The 27,981-nt window shown below is 35.2% G+C and overlaps 5 protein-coding genes and 1 long non-coding RNA gene across 9 annotated transcripts in view; 3 read left to right on the top strand and 3 right to left on the bottom strand.

The window, feature by feature from the left end:
• Positions 1-1,803: 1,803 nt before the first annotated feature.
• Positions 1,804-11,369, top strand: LOC108365788 (homocysteine S-methyltransferase-like). Its single transcript, XM_017619948.1, has 5 exons — positions 1,804-2,369; positions 9,703-9,875; positions 10,122-10,301; positions 10,501-10,889; positions 10,950-11,369. Exons 2-5 carry the CDS (start codon positions 9,719-9,721, stop codon positions 11,217-11,219), a joined length of 996 nt encoding a protein of 331 aa, XP_017475437.1. The 5' UTR covers positions 1,804-2,369; positions 9,703-9,718; the 3' UTR covers positions 11,220-11,369.
• Positions 9,901-10,168, bottom strand: LOC108365790 (uncharacterized). Its single transcript, XR_001848002.1, has 2 exons — positions 10,092-10,168; positions 9,901-10,014 (listed from the first exon to the last, which is right to left on the bottom strand). It is a non-coding gene; the product is annotated as an uncharacterized LOC108365790 (long non-coding RNA).
• Positions 11,370-13,238: 1,869 nt separating the features above from the next.
• Positions 13,239-16,565, bottom strand: LOC108365787 (uncharacterized). Its single transcript, XM_017619947.1, has 2 exons — positions 14,272-16,565; positions 13,239-14,204 (listed from the first exon to the last, which is right to left on the bottom strand). Exon 2 carries the CDS (start codon positions 14,192-14,194, stop codon positions 13,409-13,411), a length of 786 nt encoding a protein of 261 aa, XP_017475436.1. The 5' UTR covers positions 14,195-14,204; positions 14,272-16,565; the 3' UTR covers positions 13,239-13,408.
• Positions 16,566-17,102: 537 nt separating this feature from the next.
• Nedd8 (Nedd8 ubiquitin like modifier) lies at positions 17,103-18,833 on the top strand. The gene is made up of 3 exons (XM_017619946.1): positions 17,103-17,326; positions 17,465-17,595; positions 18,436-18,833. Exons 1-3 carry the CDS (start codon positions 17,309-17,311, stop codon positions 18,533-18,535), a joined length of 249 nt encoding a protein of 82 aa, XP_017475435.1. The 5' UTR covers positions 17,103-17,308; the 3' UTR covers positions 18,536-18,833.
• LOC108365784 (glutathione S-transferase C-terminal domain-containing protein homolog) lies at positions 18,743-20,829 on the bottom strand. The gene is made up of 2 exons (XM_017619940.1): positions 20,035-20,829; positions 18,743-19,762 (listed from the first exon to the last, which is right to left on the bottom strand). The coding sequence occupies exons 1-2, from the start codon at positions 20,827-20,829 to the stop codon at positions 18,785-18,787; spliced, it is 1,773 nt and encodes a 590-aa protein (XP_017475429.1). The 3' UTR covers positions 18,743-18,784.
• The window catches only part of LOC108365785 (hydroxylysine kinase), a 17,463-nt gene continuing 9,133 nt past the window's right edge, over positions 19,652-27,981 (top strand). The window contains exons 1-3 of one of the 4 annotated variants that reach the window (XM_017619944.1): positions 19,652-19,714; positions 25,880-26,186; positions 26,279-26,663. In XM_017619944.1, the coding sequence (XP_017475433.1) occupies positions 26,341-26,663 (323 nt within the window). In that variant the 5' untranslated portion in view covers positions 19,652-19,714; positions 25,880-26,186; positions 26,279-26,340. Of the gene's footprint in view, positions 19,715-21,182; positions 21,393-25,561; positions 26,187-26,278; positions 26,664-27,981 lie in introns of those variants that run through there. The other 3 variants (XM_017619943.1, XM_017619945.1, XM_017619941.1) reach the window with 3 other exon arrangements.

Here is a 27,981-nt window from a genome sequence, read left to right as displayed (position 1 = left end):
CCACAGGGTTTTGTTCTTAAATAATTTCCATTGAGAACGTTCTCGAAAGTTTCGTTCTCATTTCGGTTGTCGTTTTAAAGCGTTCTTGGGAACAAAACTACGTCACTCTTTATAGCCGTGCTTAATACGCAATGACAAAAAAAAACAGGAACTACTCAGAACGATAAATGATACTGAACATGGCACAACGGGGAAATCAGTTCATCTCAATACAAAATTTGACAAGGGATGACGGAAAATCGTTTTACAAAACAATATAAAATTATTCTATACTCAATTAGAAATGTTCTGGTTTGGTCCGTAGAAAATCGAAGTTACTAGCGGGAAAATAAGTACGCGAAACTGGTATTTACGTATATAAGGGTGGTCCAATTTTTGTTTTCTCCAGCTACCCCCCAGATCTGAAGAATATCAAAATTAAGGAGAAACGTATTTTTTTAATTTGAAATCGATTAATATTTACCCGTGCCGCCGGAGCTTTGAAGTTTCCCACGTATTTTACATGGTTGAGGTGGAAAAATTTAAAAAATAGAGTTGCCAGATATTTGAAATTTTAAAATTATTTAAAGCAACCCCGTAATAAAATGTTTTTAAATCTCCTCAAACGCCTTTAGTTTTGATTAAGAAACTAAATTTTTTCCAAAAATTCCATTTGGAGGCCCATGAAAATCGTTAATATTAAAAAAATGGTTAAATAAACAATTGGGAATCATTCTTTGAAGTCTCCTGAAGAGAAACATAGTTTACCGATTGAAAAGTACTGATTTTCAAGAATTCTATAACATTTCTACGAAAAATAGTTTTTTCCCCATTTAAAATATATTGAAAACTTTTTTGCACTTTGAGCCATTTCTAAATATTTTTTGATTAAAAAAAAAAAACAGAAGGGTATGTTTTTTTTCATTTTAAAACAATCCTAGGGGTGAGGGCATTAAAATGCCGACCTTGTTTTTCTCACAAGCATTTTTAGTCCACCTTAATGTGCGTACATACATACATACATGCATTTGCATACATATACTATATTCCGTGCCTCGTTTTATATACAATATTCTTATCACTATTAGCAACAAACAATTATACGATAGCTGCCAACCAATTAAGTGATAACAACGAGACTGTCCGTCTAAAACTAAATATTATAAATAAATTGTACAAATGTATGTACATACATGTACAGTGTATGTACATACATATGTACTTTAATGTCTCTTATCAATATTCTGTGATATGAACAAAACAATGAAAATGGCAAGTAAACATATTTTGAAGGCTATAATACGAGCATTAGTATACACAGACATACATACATACATACATACATACATATATACATGTGCATAAATTGGCACATAGGCCCCAATCTACTGCCAGATGTATCCCATATTCGTCTACGCCAGAGATGGGCAAAGTGGCTCCCAGGAGTCTTTTGCTCTTAGATCTGCTAGATGAGCAGTAACATCAAGAGCCAGCATGAAAGGTGAAAAAGAGCGTATTAAAGTTTCTTGTACTCCGATTCTCATCACTAATATAAGTGATGCTTTTAATGTATTTTTTTACACGTCCTTTTCCCTGAGAACTGATTTACCTCTTGCGTGGCTCTTGCTGGCTCTTTGACTGCTTTAGGAGGCAAAAATCTGCCCATCCCTGGTCTACGCTGATACGACACGCATAGGTGCGCTTGTAGTATGTATGTATTTTTATATACGTCCATACATACATATATACTTATGTATGTTTGTACGATTGCCTCGTTGTGCGACAACCCGCTAGGCGCTGGGGTTATAAAAACCTTGAGACGCATGCAAATCAAATTAGATGTTCGCGGGACGCACATCTGTTTGGACGTCAGACAAAAGTTTGTAAACAATTTTACAAAAAAAAAAAACTTTCAAACGGCACAACAATATATTACGAGTACAAAGAGCAAGATTTAATTCTTAACGGGGCCAGCAGTGACATTTGCTCGTAGATAAATTTTGTCAACATAAATACATACGTACATAGCTGAAGTGTTCGTGCTTGTTTGAGAAAATATACTTATGTAAATAAATAATTAATAAAAATAAATAGAAACTAGAAATTACACAAAAAATAACGCTGTGATTACACCTTCAATCGAAGCGCCATAAATACACTTAAATATATACACACAAGTACATACCTACATACATACATATGTACATACATATGTACGAATGCTCATTTCTAGTGCATTTCTATTATTATTAAGTCAAGATAGCGCGTCAGTAAAGTGCTAGTAAACAAACGCATAAAGAAATATCTCGCCATACATACATACAGCGACAATTAAGTAAAAATAAAAACAAATTAAAACCAACGAAATTTATATTCACGCCAACGACAAGGTAAGCTATGAACAGCAGCACCGCAAAAGCAAAAGAAAATACAAAAACCTGAATAATATAAAGTGATAACTCGCACTACTTAGTTTGCATTTACTTAGATTCTAAATGGTAGCTTCAAGGGCGAATAACTATATACCTACATATTATATATAGCTGGGGTCTTTTAAGGGTTATCAAGTTAGTCGTTTAGGCTTTCAGCACCTTAAGCCTGAAAGTGAAAAAAAAATTATTTTTAGATTTTACATAACTAGATTGCGGTCTACTTTTTTATACATATTTCTTAAACCGTAAATTTTTTTTATATTCATTAAACTTAAAAAAAAAAAATAAGGCATTTCTCTTATAAATGGAAATCCGGATTACATTGGTCTTGAGAGGTTGAATCTTTCAGAGTTATGTTAAATATGTAGACCTTTGGAAGGAATGTACTCTGTCACTCCTTATTTGGCGGGTTCAATCTTTTGTCAATAAAATATCTACGTAATAGCTAAATGCAATTTTTTTTTAATGGTCACTCCTCCATTATTTTATTAACGTAAAAAAAGCTCACCATAAAAACCATCTGTCTTACAAAGTTGTCTTAAGTAGGGACGTGAACCGGTTTTGAACGGGAAATACGCTTATTTCTATAAAAAATAACTGAACTATTAACCGAATCAAAAGTTTCCACAAATGTTTGATCCGAACCGAGAACCGAAACACTTGTCATAAAGGTTTAAAGGTTCGTTTCAACCAATTTTCAATAGATAAACGTACCCACTTCTTTCTATTTGTTAAATAAATATAAGTTATACATACCATGTTTGTTTACCAGGTGACAATATTAAATGTAAAGGCAACCCATCTCATTTGACGACAGACACTTGACACTTAAACTTTCGCGTTAGTTTTTTTTTTTTTTTTTTTTTTTTTTTTTTACCAAACCNGTTGAACCGAACCGAAACCCTGGTTGAAATACAAAAAAGAAACGACTTTTATGAATCAATCCAAAATTGTGCAAGAATGCTTCGAACCGCTGAACCGAACTGACCAAAAAGTATTCATCCGGTTCACGTTCCTGGTTTTAAAAGCTTTTGAAAATGACAATTAAAATGGCGCAACGTCGTCACCGGAAGAATGAGTATAACTGGACGGACAGTTTCCGTATATTAGTATATGAAAGTTTAGGTATACTTTTGGATATTTTACTATAGTTTTAGATTAGATATTAAGTTAGATTTTTGTTAAAAATTAGGTTTATACCATCCAAGCATTTTGAGGCGTCCCACCTAGAGGACTAGCCTTTAACTATGTAAATTGAAAGGGTTTTTTTTTTGCTTTTCCCTATCATTTAAAAAGTGAAATTTGGATTTTTAGTTAGTTACGGTTTAGTTTTTGTATTTCAGCGACGATGTAAGTTACGCCCTTTCCATACTATACTAACGATATGTATGTATGTACATATGATACTTTATATATTTTTCTAGAGGCATATAACTCTAGTTTTTATTTATTAAAAGATCATTAATATTTCACTAATTTGGTATTTTAGTGCAGATTGATACTTCCTTCTTAAAGTTCAGCTCAAAATTACTAAAAGTTGCTCATACGCAACGTACGTCCGACGTTTTTTCCACAATCATACATTTGAGCCCTCCAAAAATATTTATGCAATATTTATGCTTGCAACTCAAAACTCCTTTGAAGTAGTATAGTATGTATTATCACAATTTTCTCACCGTACTTTTATTTGTAAATAAATAACTAATGTGTACATCTATTTTATTTCTACAGAGATAGCCTGCCGATGGCTTATTCAGTTCCTAATACTATTAACTATTCTATTCATACACTGAATTCAAGTAGAGAAAATAGTTTTTAATACATATGTATGTATGTACAGTATACATATCAGAAGGAGAGTCAAAACTATAAATTTTCAAAGTAGCAAATACAATCACTCATACGCCACGTTGATCATTTTTTATACTGACTCCAAAACTAAGATTTGTAACTACTAAATTAAAATTGTAACATTTGCTCGAAACATACATGAACATGCATAGAAACGTAGTTTTCCAAAATTGAATGATGCCATCGAAATGCAGAACTCTAGACAGACAGATTCACTCCTTTTAGACATACGAATAATAAGTCAGCGAGTAGTTTTTGACGGCCGCTGTATTATAGTGGTTAGAAGTGTGCACTACCATTCCACAAGGCCTAGAGTCGAGCCCGGTTTCATAAAACATAAAAACGAAAGAAAAGAAAATGTTTTTTTTTTTTTTTTTGTTTTTAATAGCGATCGCCCCTCGGCAGGCGACGGGAAGCCTCCGAGTGTATGATCGTATTTCTACTGTGGAAAACAGCTTCTCATAAAAATACAATCACCATACGGATTTGGCCTAAAACTGTAGGTCGCTCCACACTGTGCGACAACATCAGGGCGCTCGCTCGCTAAAGAATTGCGAGGAGAAGTTCGGCCAAAAACTAACATATTGTCTAAGCGCAAATCTATTATTATTATTAATTTTTGTAAAAAAAAACCATTGTATTTAGCTACAAAGCTACTAGAATCTTTAATTAGGATTAACTAAAGTTCTTCTTCTTCTGATACTCAAAAACATGTTCACGTGGTGAGCCTCTGTCAACCGCCGGTTTATATCACATACATACATACATACATTTCTATCACAACATGCATAAATCAATCGATTATCCGTTATCTGCATACATTTAATTAATCCTAATAACATTTTTGTAAGCCATATTTCATCAAAACGAATCAGAGCAGACCTACTCTCCAACCTAACTCATGTTTTTCTCATTCAAAAATTTATTTATCGCTTGAGAGACTGTTAGCAACCACCTACTGGCTACTGGCGTCATTCACAGGCGCGATTTATGGGGTCGAAAACAACAGATGTTAATCACAAATTTGTTACTAAATAAGAATCAAAAGATAATACATTTATGCATAAATACATATGTATATTAAGAGGGGGGTGTGGCAATGTTCATTACAATGGTAATATGTATGTAATGTATCTCGTTACATAGAATGTACCTAATGGTCCAAAAACAGTAAAGTCGGAATTTCAATGCCGCGATCCCCGAAGAAAATATACCTCTTTTTATTTTGGTTAAGCAATGGTTTATGATTCAAAAAAAACTAATGAAGTGATTTTTTTTTTAACGTACTTTTAAATATCTTTTTCTTCTTCTTATTTGACACTATAACCTTTTGTCGTTCTGGCCCGCCCGAGAATAGAAACCCTATATGAACGTAGTCCACAATATTATTGAGTCCAAATTCTTTTCGAGTCGGAAGGCTTTGCTTCCAAAAAAAAAAAACCTTCATCAGTCCAACTACGGTTACGCTGTCCACAGTATTTTCGCGTCCAACTTATTTCTTTGTTTGGAAAATTCGAGCAAGTTATTATCCAATTCATATTCCCAAACTAAAGCGTCTTTCACTTGGAGCTCCTCGGTATTTATTTGTTCCGAGAACAATAACACTTTTGGGACACAAAAAAAAGCCGAGACACGTAAACTTAATTTTCTGTACACCATTTTTTAGATCAGATTTTTACACGTCCGCACTGTTTGACGTGTTACCGAAGCGTAATCGAAATATATCGGAAAGAAACATCAAAAAACTTGTGTTTTCATTAACATCTTTTTTTTTAAATTGACCTCAAGCCGGCAAAATACTAAATTATAAGTAGAAAGGTCGCTAAAACCATCAGTATAATATTAATTATTCATTATTATTAAAATTAATTTGCCCTGAGGACGGTTACCGAAGCGTAATCGAAATATATCGGAAAGAAACAATAAAAAAACTTGTGTTTTCATTAACATTTTTTTAAAAATTGACCTCGAGCCGGCAAAATACTAAATTACTTCCAATATTACTTCAAAAACTTTTATAAAAATAGTCTTGCCCAATTCGCAGAGTTTTGCAATTTTATAATCGAGGTCAAAATCTACTTCTGTTTTTCGCAACGTCACGGCCAGAGCGTAAGTTTACTAATATCTTTTTTTACTGAATAAGGGGCCATTTAGTCGCTATGCAAATCTAGAAAAATCTTTTAAAAAATTTGAACTTTTTCAATTATTTTTTTAATATTTTGTCATACGAGAAATAAAAATAGATGGAGACATTTGCAAACTGGTAAAAAAAAAAATGTTGGGAAGTACTTATGTCCCAAATGTTATTAGAATTTTGTTTAACTTAATTTAAGGTCACATAAAGGTATAAAAGAAGTTGGTTTCGATTGGAGTGTTTCTCAATGTCCAAGGATAGTACGCCGATTTCGGGATTCTAAGCCGTATTATTTGTAGTCCTCAAGGACAGGGTTGTCATAATGGAAAATAAATGGACCAAATGCGCGCAAGTCATTGTCCAGTCTTCTAACTAAGTACTCCCACACTAGGCGATGCAAGCCGCAGATAATTATGTTGGTAAATATAACGAAAGAAAAAAAGTATGATCGGAAATTGCTCCAATTTTAATTAAAAATTAAACAATCTCGCAAAATAGTAGTATAATCGACCGTTAGGGGCACCTTCCCTTTAGGGAGTCCTAACGTTACAGGTTTATGTATGTAACGGGTGATTTTTTTGAGGTTAGGATTTTCATGCATTAGTATTTGACAGATCACGTGGGATTTCAGACATGGTGTCAAAGAGAAAGATGCTCAGTATGCTTTGACATTTCATCATGAATAGACTTACTAACGAGCAACGCTTGCAAATCATTGAATTTTATTACCAAAATCAGTGTTCGGTTCGCTTTACGTCCGATTTATGGTCTACATAATCGACCAAGTGAGCAAACAATTAATGCGATTGTGACCAAGTTTCGCACTCAGTTTACTTTATTGGACATTAAACCAACCACACGAATGCGTACAGTGCGTACAGAAGAGAATATTGCGTCTGTTTCTGAGAGTGTTGCTGAAGACCGTGAAATGTCGATTCGTCGCCGTTCGCAGCAATTGGGTGTGCGAAACACATTTCGAACCGAACACTGATTTTGGTAATAAAATTCAATGATTTGCAAGCGTTGCTCGTTAGTAAGTCTATTCATGATGAAATGTCAAAGCATACTGAGCATCTTTCTCTTTGACACCATGTCTGAAATCCCACGTGATCTGTCAAATACTAATGCATGAAAATCCTAACCTCAAAAAAATCACCCGTTATATCGGTAAAGCATGGTCCTTGTTTCCTTGTGCGGGGGTCATCAATGTGTGTCAGGAGGATGTCACTATCCCAGACTTGTTTGGTATTTTTAATGGTTGCTGTTTTTAGTTGGTGCGTCTCAAGCCATAAACATTTTACCAAAGAAAAAATTATGCAAGCATTCACTTATGTTGAACCTGGCAACAGTAACCAACATCAAGTATCGATAAGCATGTCTACTGTATACTAAAACATATGTGTGTGTATGAAAACAAAGCTGGTACTTAACTATGCTATACATATTTATATATAAACATGTGAATACTCTTCACAATAATCAAGAAGAGTTCATCAGTTCATTGCACTTATCGTCTTGATTGCGAATAAAAAATAAAAAAAACAACAAAGAATAATACTAAATAAAATATAAATAGATACTTTTGTAGATGAATATACTATATATATATGGATTACCAAGTATATTCAGACAAAGTAGCCACATACATACACACATATGTATGTATTTGCACATGCGTTCTTTTTGGCATATAGAAACATTTTTTTTTTTACTACAATAGGGGTCTATACATAAAAAGCAAATTTACACAATGGACGAGATAAGAATGAAACGTAACTAGCCAGATAAATCATAAACAATTTTGTGCAATTATTTACCAAGGTACATTCATGAAAGAATGCGGATAAACTGATAAATTTAAGCAATTTATCCCTTTATCACTTTAGATGAAGCCACCTAATGAGAAAAACACTTACTATGATAATGACGTGGACGCATCGCACAGTGTAACTAACCTCCCTATATACTGAGTGGCCAAAAGTTGAAGTAGTTGTCGCAGATCAATGAAATTTTACACAGTGGATTTTTAGTTAGGTATATATTAAGAAAAATTTGAAATTTGAACAAAAGCGGATCAAGGACACGCCTATCTCCCATAGAATTGGAAACTAAAATCATCGGTTTCATACCCAAAATTTTATCCGATTGCAATAAAGTTTAAGATTTGATGATATCTTAAACATATACGAAAATTTTTAATGTTGGTTCGCTGTCATGTCACATGCCATGTAACCCACCTATGTATATACAATGCACGTTTATATATAAAAGTTCTCACGTATTTTGATAATAAAATAAACTGTAATAAACAAATTGTATTAGGTTTAGACATTTCTTTTATTTTCATGAATAATCTAATTTGCCTATAATTGCAACTGAAAATTGAAATATTTTATTTGAATGACAGCAAAAAATAGTACACATCAAAATTTTTGAAAAATATTCCGCTTGTTTATACTCGAGTATTTACTGTCGGTTGGCTAATTCCGAATTCGTAACTACATTTTTACTATTTTTGGCCGCATTCGTTACACTGTACGTCGCGACTTAGCAACACAAATGAGCGCACAGTACATGATATGATTGCCGATAATGCAACAGATGTCATAGTCCACATTAAACAAAATAATAACGAATTAAAACAAAAATACTTACATAAATGATACTGATAATACAGCAATTAAAAGAGAAATTTAAATTGGCAGTAAATTAAGTTTTTGGAAGAAGCGAGAAATGTTTAAAACAAAATGATTATCTGCAAACAGGCTTTTCTTGATTTAGTATCATCGAATCACATTTGTTAGCTGTTGATAAGAAATAGTATCAAATAATTAGCATAAGTTACTGATATCAGTAAGCTGAAGACCTCGCTTGACATAGCTTTAAGTTTGCACTTGTCTTTAAAAAACGGCATGCAACAAGTAATTTTAGCAAAAAAAACCGACTTAAACTCTTCAACTCTCATGATCCACTGATCGGATCTTAACCAGATTAATATGGAACCACCTCTGAGAAACTACATTTCCGATGCAAAAAGAATTATCGAAATCGGTTGACGTGGTCCAAAGTTATGCGGTAACATACATAAAAAAATAAAAAAATATTCCGACGAACTGATAACCCCCTCCTTTTTTGGAAGTCGGTTAATAAATAAAAAAAAAAGTATCAAATTATCGGCTAATACTCGCAAATAACTTGACTGGTTTTTCTATTTTCTTAAATTTAAGTTATTTATAATTGTTATATTTTTTTTCTCAATTATGTGCGTACATTCTTGCATACTTATTGAAATGTATTCCTTTACAGTTCAATATCGCCTAACATGGGTCTTACACGCATACTAACCAAAGATGGTGGCTTCGGTACACAAATGACAGTGCACGTTGGCAATGCGGTCGATGGCGATCCATTATGGAGCGCAAGATTCAATGCCACAAATCCGGCAGCTGTTATCAATACTCATTTGGACTTTTTGCAAAGTAAGTAAATATGTATGTTAATTTAAAAACAAACACAACATACTCACACATGTGAAAAAGCTGATAGCCATACATATTTGCATAGAATTGAACCTATTGGCTGGATCAAGCAATCATACAGAGCGATGGTTATTTTCCACTAGTAAATAGATTAACTTATTATAGAATTGTTTTAAACATAATTGAATAAATATGTGTGTACATGTGAACAAATACTTACATACATACGTGTATTTTATTTATTAGATGGTGCTGATATCATACTAACAAACACCTATCAAACTAGTGTGGAAGGCTATATCGAATATTTGGATTTGGATGTGGAGCAGAGCATTGAATTGATAAAGAAATCCGTACGTCTGGCGCATATTGCTAAAGATAAATATTTGGCGGAATGTGCTGAGGCAAATTTGCACGTACCAGTAGGTAAGCTTAGCAAAAAATTAACACAATAATTATGCTATTCAATATTTTTTATTTCACTCGCGTTATTTAAAGTTGTCGTTAAAAAAGAAAATCTCATGTGAAACGAAACGGAAACACGGACGTCAAGCGGAAACAAAATTGCTTCTTAAAAAATGTTCACCCTGTTCTTTTCTTTTTGTTTTTTTGGTTATTTCCTCAGGTTTGCCTATGATTATCGCGTCAATTGGTCCATTTGGCGCGCATCTGCATGACGGTTCGGAGTACACTGGCGAATATGTAGATCATGTACCGATAAAAGAGATCACCGACTGGCATCGCGTACGCATTGATGCATGCCTAGCGGCGGGCGTAGATGCTTTGGCCATTGAAACAATACCCTGTCAGGCTGAAGCTGAAGCATTGGTAGAAATGTTGTGTGATGATTACCCAGGTGTGAAATTTTGGGTTTCATACCAGTGTCAAGATGAAAGTACTTTAGCGCATGGTGAGAATTTCGTTGATGTGGCGCGCTCGCTATGGGAATTGCTGAAGGAGCGGGATGCCCAGGAAAGATGCTTGGCAATAGGTGTCAATTGTGTACATCCGAAGGTGTGATGTTAAAGCATGTCTTAAGTGAATATATTTGAATATTTTTTGTGAATATTTCAGTTTGTAACACCACTATTAAAAAGTTTAAATGGCAATACACCAGATGCGGAAAAGATTCCACTGGTTGTGTACCCCAATAGCGGTGAGGTCTATGATGTTGCCAAGGGTTGGCTGGGCCGCGAACACTGTGTGCCGTTGGCGAGTTATGTGCCCGAATGGTCGAAATTGGGCGCGAAAATTATTGGTGGCTGCTGTCGCACATATGCCCGGGATGTTCGTCTAATTTCAGAAAATGTCGCAGCACAGAATAAATTGCGGAGAATAATTTAGAGCATCCGCAAGAAGTGTTATCTCAGAATACTAAATAGTTTTAGGTTAAGTGCGTAGATAATTACAATTACATATTTACATATACATATGATAAATGAGACTTTTACTATTTTTTAATAAAACTATAAAATCAAATAGCATTTAAATATACTCTTTTAATTAATTTTAATTCAAATTTTGATGTGTATACATCTTCAGCAGAAAATTTGTAACTGTTTTTTGTGTGTACAAATGAACCTTTTGTTTTAGTTCAGAACTTTTTTTATCTCCCAGAAATAGTCCTAAGTAGTCAGATTTAGTCAAAAAGCGTTTCCTAACTTGAAAATGATAGCAGAAATGAGAAAGAATTTTTGCTGGGAAAATCTTGAAAGCATCAAACTCAACTGATTTTAAATTAACGGAAATGAAAGAATGCACGATAAGTGAGAATATTCTAAAAACTAAAAAAGTGGAATAAAAACGAAAGGAGGCGAAAAATAATTAATATATTGTAAGTGTTTATTGTACTTGTTCTTGTGTGAATGTGATTTGTATATACATTTCTATTTTTAACAGACTTCCAAAAAAGGAGGAGGTTATCAGTTCGTCGGAATATTTTTTTTATGTTTATTACCTCATAACTTTGGACCACGTTAACCGATTTCGAAAATTTGCATCGGAAAGGTAATGTCTCAGAGGTGGTCCCATACTAATCTGGTTTGGATCCGATCATTAAATCATGTTTTTTTTAGATGAGAATTGAAGTCGGTTTTTTTTGCTAGAAATTACTTGTTGTTTGTTTTGCTGTTGCTCTTTGGCGAATTTTGCATACGCCTTTGCATTTTGACACTTTTAAGATTTTATTCAGAAAAGATAAGGAATGGGACCTAATACTTCAGGACAAATTTGACACTAATTCGGGGTCGACAATATAACCTAACCTATTTGTGTATATGTACATTAGGGTGGCCCATATTTCGAAAAGAGCTTAGGTTCTCAGTATCATCCCCTATAAATGTGTGAACAGCCTATAGACTAAACTGTACAAAGTTTTAGGTCAATCAAAAAAGATATAGAGGTGGCTCAAAGCGCTCAAAATTTCCATGTATTTCATATGGATAAAAAACTATTTTTCGCAGTAATGGTAGAAAATCAATATATTTCAATCGACAATCTCTTTTTCTCTTTAGGAGACTTTCAGAAAAAACACTCAATCGTTTATTTAATAATTTATTAATATTAACTATTTTCTATGGGTCCCCGAACCCCGAAAAAATGCAATGGGCGAAGCCATAAAAAATCGTTAATATTAAAGAAATTTTAAATAACCAATTGAGTAATATTTTTTGAAATCTCATGAAGAGAAACGGAGTTTGCCGTTTGAAAAATATTGCTTTTCAACGATTCTGTACCATTTCTACGAAAAATAGTTTTTTCCCCATATAAAAACATGGAAAACTTTGAGTGCTTTGAGCTACCTCTAAATATATTTTGATTGATCTAAAACTTTGCGTACTTTAGTCTTTAGACTAATTTATACCTGATGAATCACCTACGATGAAGGGAATTTCTGACAAATTTAACTATTTCAGGAAAATTTCTTAGCAATTTCGGTTTGCTATTGGACTTTATTGTCGGCTATGAGCCAGAGATGAAACTATACAAAAAATATTTACATAATCAGTCTGCCTTCTAGAGAGCAATAGGGGTATGAGCGATTGATACCTATTCGACAATTACCTAGGCGTGTAAGTTAGGGTTAGATTTGTCGCGAAGAGAAAAAAGCTTGAACTCCCGAACAATGGCCTTATTACCTACTCAATTTGACCAGAGCCTACAATTGTGCCCGCTGTGCCGTCAGGTAATTCTACAACTTTGTGAACCGAATACTTTTCCTAAATGCTTGGAGGTCCGTTTTTTTTTTGTTTTTTGTTTATCAGACTTATTATGGGGTCAAAGTTCTTTCTTGAGAGCTGCATACTGGACTTTAGATATGAAGAGAGCAATTTGAAATCTAACGGTGACTATTGTTATTATTTATTTTTTATTTATTTATTTATGCTTAACGCTTAACGCCAAACGGCTTTACGCTTAAAAACAATCACACATGAAAAGTATAAAAGAATAAAACAGATAAGAACAATATGTTTCGGACTTTTAAAATATGAATTCAAGCAGGATTCGTTATATCTGCTATTTTTAAAGTGGGGTTATCGATGATTATAGAGTTGATCCTTTACATTTTTCGTGAACTGGTTGTAAGATCCACCGAAAAAGTTCAATGTTGAGCTGTGTTCGTTGACTAATCTAGCGATTCTGCTTCTGGGTCCATTCCACACGTAGTTCTTTGTGGTCTTTTTAATTTCAAGTAGTCGATTATGTCGGAGGCCTGCTCTTGGACAAATGAGAGAAAATTGAGCTAAAATCTCAGGTGAGATAACGATGCCGTTAACAAGTTTATAAAAGAAAAGCAGGTCACAAGCCTGCCTTCCACACGACAGGCTGTTAATTTTGAAGTAGTTATAGACATCATCCGTGCTCATCTCTGCTGCCACTGAGTTTGAAAACCAGGATAAGTATTTACAGAACTTACGCTGAGTAGATTCCAGTCGGTTTACAAGCTGGTCAGAGGAAGGCGCCCAGACAATATTGCAATATACGAGTATAGGTTTAACCAATGCATCAAACAGGCGTATGAGTGTGTATGGGTCGCGGAAATCTCTGCCAGACCTAATAATGAGGCCCAACACTCTATGTGCACGTAGCGATATGTCGTTAATGTGATTAGCAAAGTTCAACTCGTTGTCAACCGTTACTCCAAGGTCCTTGATAGTGGTGACCACCTGCAGCTTTTGGCCGTTCAACCAGTATACGGGTGGGTGTGGCTTATGCGAACGTGAAAATGACATGACAACACATTTACTTATGTTTAGACTAAGCTTATTTGATGTGCACCAGACACTTAGGCTATTGATATCATTCTGTAATTTACTCATGTCATCTGTACTAGTTATTTGATTAAAAATTTTTAGGTCGTCAGCATACAGTAGGTGTTCCGATTTAAATTGGTTACCTATGTCATTCACAAAGATATTAAACAGAATTGGGCCCAAGTGTGACCCTTGTGGCACCCCTGATGTTGTAACAAAACTGCTCGATATGTGGCAATTAACTCTGACTTGCAGATGCCTATTACACAGGTAGGATCGAAACCATTCCAAAGCGTTCCCTTTTACTCCATAAGAGCCAAGTTTCTGGATTAGTATGCCATGGTCCACCATGTCAAAAGCCTTGCTGAAATCCGTATAAATTGCATGGACATCTTTGCTGTCGCCCATTGCGTCCAAAGCGTAATTAATATACTGATACAGGTTAGTGGCCGTTGACCTGCCACCAATGAATCCGTGTTGCCTGGTAGTTATAATGTTTTTGAAAGCAAAGGTCATACGGGGTAGTACCATTTTCTCCAGTAGCTTAGCCAGCGATGACTGAATGCATATTGGTCGATAATTACAGACATTTGATCTCGGGCCGGACTTATGAATAGGGCTAATATAAGCTACCTTCCAGGCAGAGGGGAAGATCCCTGTTTGAAGGGATTTGCTGAAGATGTGACATATTGGTTCGCAAAGGCTAAAAGCACAGTTTTTCAAAAACACGTTTGGCAACCCATCTGGGCCTGCCCCTTTTCGAGCATTTAGTTTTAAGAGCTGTGTAAAGACATCGTTATAGCAGGTGTCAAAGTTGTTTAAATCAGCGTCACTTCCTGTCAGATGTGATGTGTCTATGCCAATATTACCCGGCCATGGACGGTGGGTATATATACTTTTGAAATACGAAGCAAATAGGTTACTTACTTCTTCATTACTTGCTGACGTACTTTCCCATGTTACAGTTGTTGGAATATCAATGCAATTTCGCCGTTTATTTTTAATATAGCTCCAGAACTTGTTTGCATCTGTGTTGATACTGCTTTCCACCCTAGCGACGTATTCCTTATAACAGGCTGCACTGATGGTTTTACACTCGAGCCGTAGAGCACGAAACCTGCTATAACTAACGCTTGAGTTATTCTTCTTATAAAAAGCGTGAGCAGCCTTTTTAAGTTTAATTTTTGTTATCAATTGCTTAGTAAACCAGATAGGGAATTCATTGTTTCTCCTGCGAACTACTGGAACAAACCGCGCGATACCTTCAAAGACTAGTGTATAAAATAGGTTAACTTTTTCATCGATCGTATCAAGCTTGTAAAGGTCTATCCAGTTTATGTTTGAGAAGAAATGATTGAGTCCCGGATAGTCAGCTTGTTTAAATAAATATGTTTTGGGGGTGGTCACATTCAGATTTGATTGGAAATGAACGTTCACACTCAAGGCAGGGTGGTATCCGTCCTCAGTGACAACAGGATCAGTTCTTTCAACCGTTACTTCGATGTTGCTGAAACAAAGATCCAATGACTGGCCTTTGAAATTTGGCACTTTGTTGGCTTGTTGACATCCACTAAGAATATATTCTGTGTGGGTGAGAATTTCACAATTTTCAGGGCTCGAGCTACTAGGAAAGTTATAATCGCCAATGATTAGTAGTTTACAATTCGCGTTCGTTGCATTGATATAAGACACTGTTTCCAAGTGGGCTTTGTACGTCTCCGGTTGTGAATAAGGTGGGATATATACACATCCTATGATTAGGTCACATTTTAGACCCCTAATTTTTACTAGCACTTGCTCTATGTGATCGTGGACTGTTGCCACCAGTTCAGCACGGATACCCCTCCTGACTGCTATGAATACACCTCCACCACGGTCGTAGCTGCTTGTTAGTTGATCCCTATCCTTTCTAAAAATAGCATATGTACCATCGATAACTTCGCCGTCCGAGATAGACGAGTGCAACCACGATTCGCTGACACATATAACATCTGCTTCGAGGCTTGCGGTGGAGGTTAAGAAATCCTTAAGCTTTGTCCGCAACCCCCTTGTATTCTGATAGTAAATTATTAGTTTTTTGGCGCTCTGTCTGCTCGCTTGCGCGTGTGCGGCTTCGGTTTGTCCACCAACCTTGGGATGCCATCAATGTATTTAATCGTCTTACTGTCCTTCTGGTCTGATACACTGAGCTCGTTGCGTAACGCAGTTAGATGATCTCGTTGAGCTAGTGTTAGGTCAGGTTTGAATTTAATATTAGACATATTGGAATTTGCTCTCCATAATGATTTAGCAACCGCCTCAGAGGGTGTTTCTATTAGCAGCGGTCGGGGTCTACTACCTGCCGGACGGCCGAGCCTACGAAGTTTCAGTGTTGACAGAGTTTCGGTCAATTCCTGTGGAAGGGCAGCAGCTAACTGCTCACGGTCATCTCTAAGCCTTTCGACGCTATCAGTTTTCGTGGACTCCGGCAAGTTGAGTGCTACCACGTTTTTCTCCCTCTTCCTACGGTTGTTTATTTTTGTGATTACCTATGGCAACGCTAAAGCATGTCTTAATATTTTCAATTTCATTAATTTTGCAGAAAAAGTTACACTTTTATTAAATAAAAACTTTGAAATCATTTTATTTGCCTAAATGGGTGTGTTAAAAAGTAAGTTTTTGCGTTTGCATATAAAAATACATAGTATCCAGTGCATTAATCATGGAGGAACTAATTATGTGCGCGGCTATTATTGTGAAGCAGGAAGAAATTATACAGAGAAGACGTCAGTTGGGGTGGTTTTAATAAAATTAATTAAATAATTGCATGGTAAATTAATTAAATAATTGCATGGTAAATTAACTTTATTCAGTATATAACTTGATAAATTTAGCCGCTAATGCAATTTAACACAGAAGCACATTTAACGTTGCCTTCCGTCAATCACACATTTTTCACACCTACCACCCTGTATTAAAATTATTCATTACCGTTTTTCTGATAAGCGAGTGTCAAGGAACTCGAGCTACTAAACGTCATTTTGGCTTTTCACATTAAACTTTTGGAAAAGCGGTTGCGGTAAATTGTGTGCAAAAATAAAAACTATACGCAAAAACGGTGTGAAAAGCATAAAATAAAACCATTTCGAATAATATTTACTGCAGCAATTTCAACAATTTTCCTACACATTCGCACGCAACATGTTGATTAAAGTGAAGGTGAGTAGGCAATGATTGAATTTTCTGGATGAATTCGCGAATCATTGTTGATGCAATGCGGGGCTTCAATTCCGCAGGCTGCTTATGGACATCTTGACTTACATACATATAATTAATTTTCATCTATTATTATGCTAGACATTAACCGGTAAGGAAATCGAAATCGACATTGAGCCTACAGACAAAGTGGACAGAATCAAGGAACGAGTAGAGGAAAAGGAAGGTATACCACCACAACAGCAGCGACTCATCTTCTCTGGAAAGCAAATGTAAGGCACTTAAATTATGTATATAGGAGTATTTTTTTTTTTTTAATATAACTTGCTTTATTTTCATATCAAACAAACCTAATGGCATCAAATATTTCTGTAGTCGTATAGAATAGTAGCTTATGTTGAAAGGCTGGCTTTAGTATAAAGCGGCATTCGCTGCATAATTGCGAATGACTCACTGGCGCCAAGCCGTTGAAGAACTTTTCGCAAATAAACGTGCAAAAAATAGTTCCGATAGTAGCAAATCAATATTCTTATTAAGTCTCGTCAAAAAATTCCTTGTCGTTTAAAGAATAAAGGGAATGCCGCATTACACTAAAGCCAACTTTCCGACATAAACTACTATTCCAAACGAGCACACCCAGTAGATAATTTCAGGAGTTAAAAGCCCGAGAGTCAAGATGTCTTCCACTCTACATTCCTTTCCTTTTTCTATGAAGTGGCACAAATTGAAGGGCTTCTTTCGCTACTCATGGAAGGACTTCCAGAAGGGCTTTTATAGGACGTAGTCCAGAAGGACTTTTGGAGATGTTCTTTTACAGTTGCTTCCTTAATTTATAAAAATGATATATCTCTGAAGTATTTGCTTACGGTTTGTTTGAAATATGTGTTATTGCCACTTATAATGTCTATTTAAATTCATTTGTAATGCTAAACAATATAAATTTATGCATTCGCGTAAATTGTAAATGGATAAGGCCCTTCTAGAAGGCATGCAAGGAAGCACTTTACTTAAGAAGGCCTACCTAAATTATCTTTTGGGCAGATGTATTTAGTTGATATATTTTTTTATTCAAATGGATTCTACGCCGCAGTAAATGTGCTTTTCTCTTCCAGGAATGACGACAAAACCGCCGCCGATTACAAAGTTCAAGGTGGCTCCGTACTCCATTTGGTGCTGGCGTTGCGAGGTGGACTATTCTTATTTAAGGCATAGAAAAAATAAAAACAATTTATATAAATGAAAAGCAAAAATGTTGTGGGGCTAAAACACGATTTATTGAGTGGGTGCGCAACACAAATCGAGTTTCGATACAATCTCAATGAAATGGTGTTTGCACTGTTTGAAGAAATAAAAGAATAACAATTTTTTTATTAAAATTTGCACCATTTAATTTCTAAAAAAAAACAATATAAGAGGCAGGCATGCCTTAAATCATGCAAACAAATTTTATGTGCACACATGTCAGCTAGCACTTGGAATACGTCCGACCAATAAACGATTTTTAGGTGTACATTGTTCTGGTTTTAGGCGCGTCAATAGAACTTCATAACCAACTTCTTCCGCTTGCAGCTTGCGGTCAGTATCAACAATATCCATACATAGCTGCCCTTGTCGTGTAGTTTCTGGGCGGCAGTTTAAGGTACCCAGTTCATGTGCTTGGTCAGCGGTATGTGCTATAAACAAATAATCTCTTTCAGTCAACACTCCGCGAAAGCGGTCACTCAAGGGATATGGAATGTGTGGCATTGGTTGTAGCGATCCGTAGCAGCAAGGACAACAAGCAAACTTTGCGTGCGAGCGCCGACACTGTTGAAGCACAATGTCAGTGGCCGTGCCGCACGCATGCAACGAGGTGCCGACATCAAAATTACCCTCGAAGTAATCAATATTACACTGATAGAATCTGCAGTTTTTCAGTCCCAACTCAGTGGCACGCTGCTTCGCGCGTTCTAAGGAAATTGCTTTATTTTCCATCAATATTATGGTGCACTTAGGTAATTGCAATGCCAGCAATATGCCCAAATGACCTGTCCCACTGCAGAAATCAACGATTCTCTCGTTTGGGTTTGTTAATGATATGACCGCGTTAGCAACATTTTGTAGTTGTTGGCGTTTCCGTATAATACGTTCTCGGGGTAACGCCGAACTCTTTTCATGTTCTGGTTCTAGAGCATCCCAATCAATATGTTTCTCCTCAAATGTCGTTGCCGACTCACTGTTAAACTTCAGTTGCAACATTTCTAATTTATTCAGAGCTGCATCGACTTCACTTTGATCGGTAAAAATTCGATTGCGCGGCTTATATCGCTTAGGATCGCTCTTGTATAGACTGGCAGCTTCGCAATCGGGAATTTTAAGTAACGGAATTGATTGATTAGCTGATTGATGCAGGTACAATTCATTTAATATTTGTCCACAGGTGCGATCAAAAGTGTCAATCTGTATATGACACGGTAAAATGATACTTTAAAGTTAAGATTTTATTAATGGGTCGATTACGGATAGCAACGCAACCGGAGTTGGGTTACCGCTAGGCAATTAAGTGAATTTTAAGGTACATTTGAGTGAAATTAATCGCAATAAAAAGTTTTGCGGAAACCACAAAAATGCAGTTGCCAATATAGGAACTCAGTTGCCATCTTTAATAAATTTTCAGCAACTGAAGTTCGGTCGCCATACGTAATCGGTGCACAAGTTATTGGTCAACTTACCTCACTCAGCCACGTATTGATAAGTGGAAAATGCACCAACATATCATCACAATTCCTAAATATTAAACGCATGAATGTGTATAACAATATATCGGCTATAGTAAAGGCGATTCCTTCTGCAAAACGGTGCTCAATAGGCAATTGCTCCTTAGGTATGCTACAATCGAATATAACTTTTCCCTTTTTTTTGTCGCCTGCTACCTTGTTTTGTTGCTGCGCTTGTTCACGTGCAGTTTTGTATATGTTATGCATGCGCACTGGTTCGTTCATGTGTCGTTCAAAACGTGGTACTACCTTTGGTATCTCATCCAAGGCGTCGCCGGATTCCAATGTACACAACAACCGGCTGATTGCATCGACGACATCTACTTCGCAAAACCGTGTCCAAATGGATGCCTCCGCTGGGGCTAACAAGCAGGCACCTTTGAAGCCCAGTAATTTACGGCGCTCTGGACATTCCTGTCGTGAAACCAGTTCCCTGCAAACAGCACACATGCCTGCTATGAAGGTATTTTCATCTTTTGCATAAATAGGTAATTTAAGGTCGCTTATAGCCTCAACGCTTGTCGCCTCTTTGCAATGTATCTTTTCCTCGGTTAGCTCACGTCTCAACGATTCTGAACGGAGGCGCAGTTTGCCCCCCTGGATAGTGGTGCGTACGAAATTTAATTTAATGTTTGAAGGTGATTGTAGATATTTGTACATATATAATGCCATGAATGACTGAATACTGCTGTAGATTTCTGTATTATCATTGCGTGTGTTTATCTCTATTTCAATATACAATTGATCCATTGTAAGGAGATTCGCAAAGAATTTTAATTCAGGAAATTCGTCAACAAACTTTCTTTGGTTATGTTTACATACAAATGTCATATGTGCACCGTGAACGGAATGCAATTGAAGGGTTGCACTTGGAAACAATTTTTTTTTTTTAACAAAGAAAAAATGAAGCTTTGCGCTTTTCTTCAATATTAACATATTTGTTATTTAATACGAAACCTTAAATCTATAAACACTTTCGTTGCAAATTTAAAATTGTAAATACTTTTGTTGTATATTTTTTTCGCGTTTTACAAAACTGGCACCCAATTTAGAGCTTTTGCCCAGAGCTTTCGCATTTATCAAATCAGCTGGTTCCTTCCCCTGTAATTTACAAATTACAACAACGGAATTATTTGTTTAGTAAACATGGAAAAGTAGAACTTTATATGTGCATAGAAAAGTGCATTTAAATATTATGCGTAGTACCATCAAACAAAATTTTATTTGCATAAATCGATAAATTATCACCAATCTGCGTATTAGTTATATAAACCGTACAAAAGGTTGGTGATTATAGATATTCGGAGCAGAAGGTACGTATGACCATGTAAATAACTAATGTTAATATTTATGACCAAACACATCGTCGATTTGAAAATGTTCAGTTCTCCTTCACAATATAGAACTGGTGAAAACGGACCAAAGATCGTCATCTCGGCACACTATTCCACATTTTAGGAGAAACATGTTTCATTGGAAGCAATAAACTGTATGGTCCATGCAAGGATTCAGCATTATTTTGCCATTAAAATTTTAATCTAGGGGGCTACCCTGTAATTCTATACGACAGAGAAATGCGATGCAATAGGCAGTAACCCCCGAATCATTTGTTTTCGCATCGCATTACGGACTAACCTCCCAGGTTTCATCAGTCTACCCTATCAAGGTAGGCTAGATTTTGAATTTCGGAGCAAGGACTGCATGCTTTAAGGGAAGGTTTAATGGAGGTAATATTTTTTTCGTCAACCATGTATCTTTCAAAATCTATCCGTTAGTTACACTCTTGAAAAAGGGTGGGCAATAATGGTAAATTATAAAATGCAGTTTCAAGCGAATTTGAATGTTGTAAGTATTCCAAACTTTTCTATATTCCGCTTCATGTTATTTTCATAAAAGTCTGCTTTGTATCTTATTTTAAGAACGAATTTCTTCCTTTCTTACTATTATTACTGGGTTAAACTTCGAGCAAAGAAGATAGAATACAACGAAGTTGGAAAACGTATCCTTGTCCGGTGCCACTCTCATCCAAATACGAATAACCTATGCCAATACCTAGAAAGTGAAAAGTCGATTTTTTGTTAACCCCTTCAGCGATAAGGACCCACCGCTGTAATTCAAATCTGGTTACTATTTGATTCTTGATACTAAATAGAATTAGCTTTGTATGGGTTTCTATATTTTTGCAAGGATTTGATTTGTTAATATATACATACGTATGTATGCATGCCACGACTGAGAGAAAGGTATTATTAACCAGAAAAATAGTTTGAGGTCTTAAAAATGCAATGCGAGTAGTACATATTATGTACGTATCGCCATCAAGTCATACATATCGGAAATCAAGATTGAAAGTTTTCTTGCGAGACTTAACTCTACCCGATAAACATTTTGGCAAACTTTCGAAAATGACCTTCGATACCCGATATACATATCGAACTTATAACCAACCTTAGTTTTCCAACGTTCATAGTATATTGGAAATACACCCGACATGAGTTCGTAAAAAAAAAAATAGAACCAGTAGCTCATTTTCGAAGGTAAATATAAAACAATCACCCTCTCATTTAAATTTCAATTCGACAATGGGCTGAATTTCGATTTCATAATAAAGGGAAAATACTTTGGATAACGAAGGTTCCGTTTTACTGGAGAAAGACCTTGTTCTCGAACCAAATAATAACCTATTCCACATACGTTATCGAAGGTGAGACTCGAAAAAAATATTGGTTTTCCAATCATTTTCGAAATGTTAACCAAGCCCAATGTTAATTGGGTACACTCATGTAATTGACATTGTAAGATATGTATGTGGTCTCCGTGTATGCATGGTATTCCGGGTTTTGGTATAATAATGAACATCCAAGGGTTAATCCAGTCAACCCAATAACTCAGTATTGGTAAATTTGCACATTCATGCTTCTGGCAAAAGGGGGACGATATGTACATACATACATACATATAAGCCATTTGTTGTCACCCCCACGTTGTCATCATTTTCATCCCAATTAAAAAGTCAAATTTAACTATTACCTACTATTAGTATTTCACTTGATCTCTCTAATTACAACTTTGCACTTTCTAAACATTTGCACAAGTGCGAAAATGTGTAGTAAGTCACTGATTATACGAAAAATAATGACTGAGTGTTTAGAGATGTGTAATACCACTCCATTAGGCCCTGGTTCGATCCGATCTCTGGCCGAGCAACATCTATGTAAGTTAGAAAAGGTTTTTTCTAACAGCGGTCGCTCTTCAGCTGGCAATGGCAAACCTCCGAGTGTATTTCTGACATGAAAAGACTTCTCATAAAATCCATTTGCCGTTCGGAGGCGGCGTGAAATTGTAGGTCCCTCCATTTCTATAATAACATCAATACTTTATACCACAAATTGAAGTAGAAGCTATGCCAAACACTTAGTAGAAGTCAAGGCACATTAAACAGGTACTATCAGTAGAGCAAAAACAACATTTGCGTGTATTTTGTTGTTGCTTCTGGTATCGAAAGTGTCAAAAACTGTTCTGAATTTTTTCTTCTAAATCAAAGCGTGCCATGTGAAATACAAAAAATTATAAAAAATAAAAAATTGAAATTGGAAAAAATAAAAATTGATGCAACTTTCTTTCCTAGTAAATTTGTTTGCTTCTCGAAGCATTGATCCATCCTTTGCAAGGCCCAGTAATCAGCGGTCGTGCTGCCGAGTTGGGCGAACGTTCCAAAAGCTGCTATTCAATCGCTTGTTTTGTATGGAAAAAGGTTTCACATGCAAATGGATTTTAACAATTCAGAATTTTTGTGAGAAAAAATTAAAAATATTTGACATTTTCGAGACCAAATAATTTGAAAATAAATCAAATCAGCTGCTCTACTGATACTACCTGTTCAATGTACCTTGGTAGAAGTGTAAGCGCCAAAATATTATTACTATGGCTACTCATATATTTACACATTTGTGATAAGATTAAAGCATTTTTTCTAAATTGTGAAGATTAAATGCATGTGGAAAACTTTTTCAATTGGTTCTACTATTAAATGTAATTTTTTTCTCTTCTTGTACGTATTTGCGACAGTCATAAAAATAGTACAGAGAGATATTCTTAATTATGTATGAATATGTATGTACATAGAGTAGCAGCATACATATCCGTTGCCTTAATAAAGAAAATCCATATCTAGGCTTTTTATTTCTTTACAGGTATGTATAAAAACTAACCAAATATCTTTTGTGAAATAATGCAGGAGTGACCGCATTCCGATTACGTAGACCCGACTGCCGTGGGACGAATTCTAGATAATAATCGGGCAGGTTCTGCAATTTACTTCCGAGTGAATTTCAATCCCTTCCAATTTAAATTCAAACCGAAGTTGACTCAAATGAATTGCAGAACCTGCCGGAATGTGTATTTATGCAACTTTAATTAAATCATTTGTTAAATATTAAAGTGAAAAATGAGGGAATAGACTATAATTTGCAGTCGTTTTCTTCAAGAATGTGTAATTTTCTATTGACATTAGATAGTGTTATATGTACATATATTGATTTACGTTTCTTTACATTCCAGTATAGGTTGATCCTTATGACCAGCCGATATGCCACGACCATGGATTTGTATCTTATCTAGACTATTATTCCTCCAGCTTTCTGAAAAGTTTTCAAGTTTACCACTAACGTACATACATACATATCGTCGGTGATACTGCAAAACGGTCTATGTCTACACTATATGGTATCCTACTTGCACCGGAATGCATCTGCAAATCGTTACAGCCTCAATTAAGCACCAGAGAGGATAGACCGTTTTGCAGTATCACCGACGATATGTACATTTAAGGTGCGCTGTAATGTCATCGAGAAATATACATATGTAGGTATTGCAAGCGCCATTCAACGAGATTTATTATATTTTACTCCTAACGAATTTAATAAAATTTTAGAATTAAACTTAACAATATAATTTGATTATATGTTCATAAACTTTGAATTGCGTGTTTATAAAATAAGGCGATTTAAAAGATAATCGTAGCTAGCTATCAGTGAGCATACATACATATGTACATACATGCTATATGCATCATAATGTAAATATATGTATGTATTTACGAAATGCATGTATGTATGTATGAATGCTTAGTTCATGGAAGGTGCTCGAATACCAATTTAGCACTTGTCTATTATTATTTAGCGTCTTTTCAGTAAAATTTACTTAAATTTCTATTTACTCGAGAATTCAAAAATGATCCATTATTCTTTAAGTCTCTACTTTTTTTTTTAACGCAATCAATTTACTAAAGACGAGGGACGTTCCAGCTTTATCATATCGTATCTACATATATACGTATGTACATGCTTATATGTATGTAGTATACATCTACGAAATGTCATAAAAAAAAATCATAACTCAGAAAGAGATTGTGACTTAAATAAATACATATCGTCGTTTAAAGTACAAAACCGCGTATAAACAAAAAGCAAAACCTCGTATGTGGGGTTGCATAAATTATTTTCTAGAGAGTAAAAACACTCATATTTCAAAATGGTTCTCATTTTTATAAAGCAATCTCATTTCTGGTTAGTATATTTCAGGGCGAATGGGTAAGGATTGAGCCAAGAGCTTGTGTGAGCAAATCCAATTTTTGGCAGCAAATGTCAGTTACGCGGTTTTGTAGAATAACGATACGCGGTTTTGTATTTTAAACGACATAACTTGTGTGCCAGTGTGTGCATGAACACATGACGATGATGAATATCTTAAAGTAGCGCTAATAACATTTATATCATTTACTTTGCATTCTTCTCTACAGCTCGACCGTACAAATAAGGCGAACATGGTCCCATCTAGACAGCCTATGTAGAGCAAAACAGCTTCAGTTGAGACGTCGCGCTGAGAGTTGAAATGAATTAAAGATAAACAACTTTAACAATAAAGAGTTCAGCAAATGAAGTGCACGAAATAAAAATTAATAAAAAAGCAAAAACAACAATACTTTTTCTTTTTTCAAACAATAAGCAAACAGCAGCAACTGCTGCGTTTCAGCCGGGTGAAGAGCAACGGCATTCTTTACGGCATACCGTTTGAAGCTTGTGTGGGTAGCATTCGCATTTGTGCCGGTGAGTAGTTAAGTGCTTAACGGCAAGCGTCAACCACATTTTCGAAATCATTTGGTTATTTTACGATATTTTTGTTTTTGTTTAATTCGAAGGGTTAACGTAAAAATATCAATTAGTTATTACGAGACGAGGAAAAAACCAGTGCGGTCAAATCATGGAACAGTGGAATAATGTGGAATTGACCAGTTTAAGGAAAAAATCCTATACATTGAATCATGAATATGATTTAGCTAATAAATGTATTGTTGCGAATAATAATAGTGAAGCGCCAGCGACTACCAATAACAACGCCAATGGCGATGAGACCTCTAGTAATGCGAATCAAAATAATATACTAAAACCAGGATCAAATATTAAGCCGAAAGTAACATCAGAGGATGTGGAATCGTTAGTGCGACGACTTTATGGCATCACAATAAATGAAATTAAAGAATTAATATCATATGATGATCGCAATTATCTAATACAACCAGATTGGTAAGTTTGTTATTGCATGTATAAATATTTACATACATATGTATGTACATATGTACATTAGACTGCATCACCAAAAAGAGTTGCGGGTTTTCCGCCGTAAAAAAAAAACTCATTCACGTCCCATTTTTTTTTCAAACACCGAAACATCCTAATTCAACTTGGAATGACGCTCGTTCATCCTACCTTTCTCTTTCATACTTTGAATGAGTTTATTTGCAAAGAAATAAAAAGAGTGAGAGAATACCTTTAATTCCAATGATATCTCATAAGTACAAATCGGAATAATTTTGGTCCAATTATTCAAGTTTCTCTTATACCAATCTATGAAAAAAGTTGAAAAAACAGCATCAAAAATCTCATCCTCGTTACATTAAATTTGAACTGTGTCATATAATTGTTCCCTTGGGTTCACTTGGCATTTCCAATTAGCGTCAGTTTGTTAGAGAAGAGAAAAAACTGGCGTACTTTATGGAACTAGACCAAAATCGCTTAAGCGATCTAAAATATGGGCTCCTAAATGGCTTCTTTTTTTCTAATACTTATGGTCAGATGGGTAGTAGGGCGACTTAATTTTATGTAAGTCAACGTTTTGCTATTGTGCCTGTGTAATTACTGCGGGCAATCGAACGTGACCGATTACTTATCATTCATATTCGACTTTTTACAATAATACAAATATAAGTATGTGCATACATACATACATATGTATACATGCTCAATGTATAAGATGTATGTATGTATGTATATATACCTACAAATACGTAAGCTACTCTCAAATAACAGCTCAGACTGAGATATTAAAAGTATTTACATACGCATGGACATATGGATGTAAAAATAAAATAAGCACTTCGTCGCACTTACAAGTCTACAGTATTGACAAATATTAGCACATAAACTTTAGCTAGTCATAAAATTTCAGAGCAACTTGCTTTTGCTCAAATAATAATATTCAAATACAACAAAAACAAATTTGAATGAAATTAAAATCTATTCACACGTTTCAATACAACTTTAAGTAGCTTTACGTACCGCACATCATAACAATTTTTCTCACTACTGTACATACGCTACCTCCAAATAGACGGCATTGAACATTCAAATATCTCGCGCACAAATAAATTACCGTAAACTACATATATAGACAGTCAATTGGATTCTATACATACACTCCTAGTCATTTGAATAGCGCATCCTTTTGATCCTCAGTTAGCACAGTTTTCCTTTTGGTTTTTTTTTTATTATTCTTTAATTTTTTATATGAATGTATATGTTACGGGGAAAAAGAAAGAAAAGTCCTTGTTTTCTATAGCAGTCT

This window comes from Rhagoletis zephyria, unplaced genomic scaffold (genome assembly GCF_001687245.7).
Source record: "Rhagoletis zephyria isolate East Lansing unplaced genomic scaffold, Rhagoletis_zephyria_1.1 Rzeph_scaffold_01998, whole genome shotgun sequence".
In the NCBI taxonomy this organism is placed as follows: Eukaryota; Metazoa; Arthropoda; class Insecta; order Diptera; family Tephritidae; genus Rhagoletis; species Rhagoletis zephyria.
This window is presented reverse-complemented; position numbering and strand designations above follow the sequence as displayed.

What these genes read in the sequence shown, in the direction of transcription:
- LOC108365788 (XM_017619948.1), top strand. Translation starts at nt 9,719, where the DNA reads ATGGGTCTTACACGCATACTAACCAAAGATGGTGGCTTCGGTACACAA. An exon ending in AAATTTGCACGTACCAGTAG is followed by an intron (nt 10,302 to 10,500) that starts GTAAGCTTAGCA and finishes TTATTTCCTCAG; the next exon opens with GTTTGCCTATGATTATCGCG. An exon ending in TCAATTGTGTACATCCGAAG is followed by an intron (nt 10,890 to 10,949) that starts GTGTGATGTTAA and finishes TGAATATTTCAG; the next exon opens with TTTGTAACACCACTATTAAA.
- LOC108365787 (XM_017619947.1), bottom strand. Translation starts at nt 14,194, where the DNA reads ATGAGTAAATTACAGAATGATATCAATAGCCTAAGTGTCTGGTGCACA.
- Nedd8 (XM_017619946.1), top strand. An exon ending in ATCTTCTCTGGAAAGCAAAT is followed by an intron (nt 17,596 to 18,435) that starts GTAAGGCACTTA and finishes TTTCTCTTCCAG; the next exon opens with GAATGACGACAAAACCGCCG.
- LOC108365784 (XM_017619940.1), bottom strand. Translation starts at nt 20,829, where the DNA reads ATGGATCAATTGTATATTGAAATAGAGATAAACACACGCAATGATAAT. An exon ending in TCAATACGTGGCTGAGTGAG is followed by an intron (nt 19,763 to 20,034) that starts GTAAGTTGACCA and finishes TGTCATATACAG; the next exon opens with ATTGACACTTTTGATCGCAC.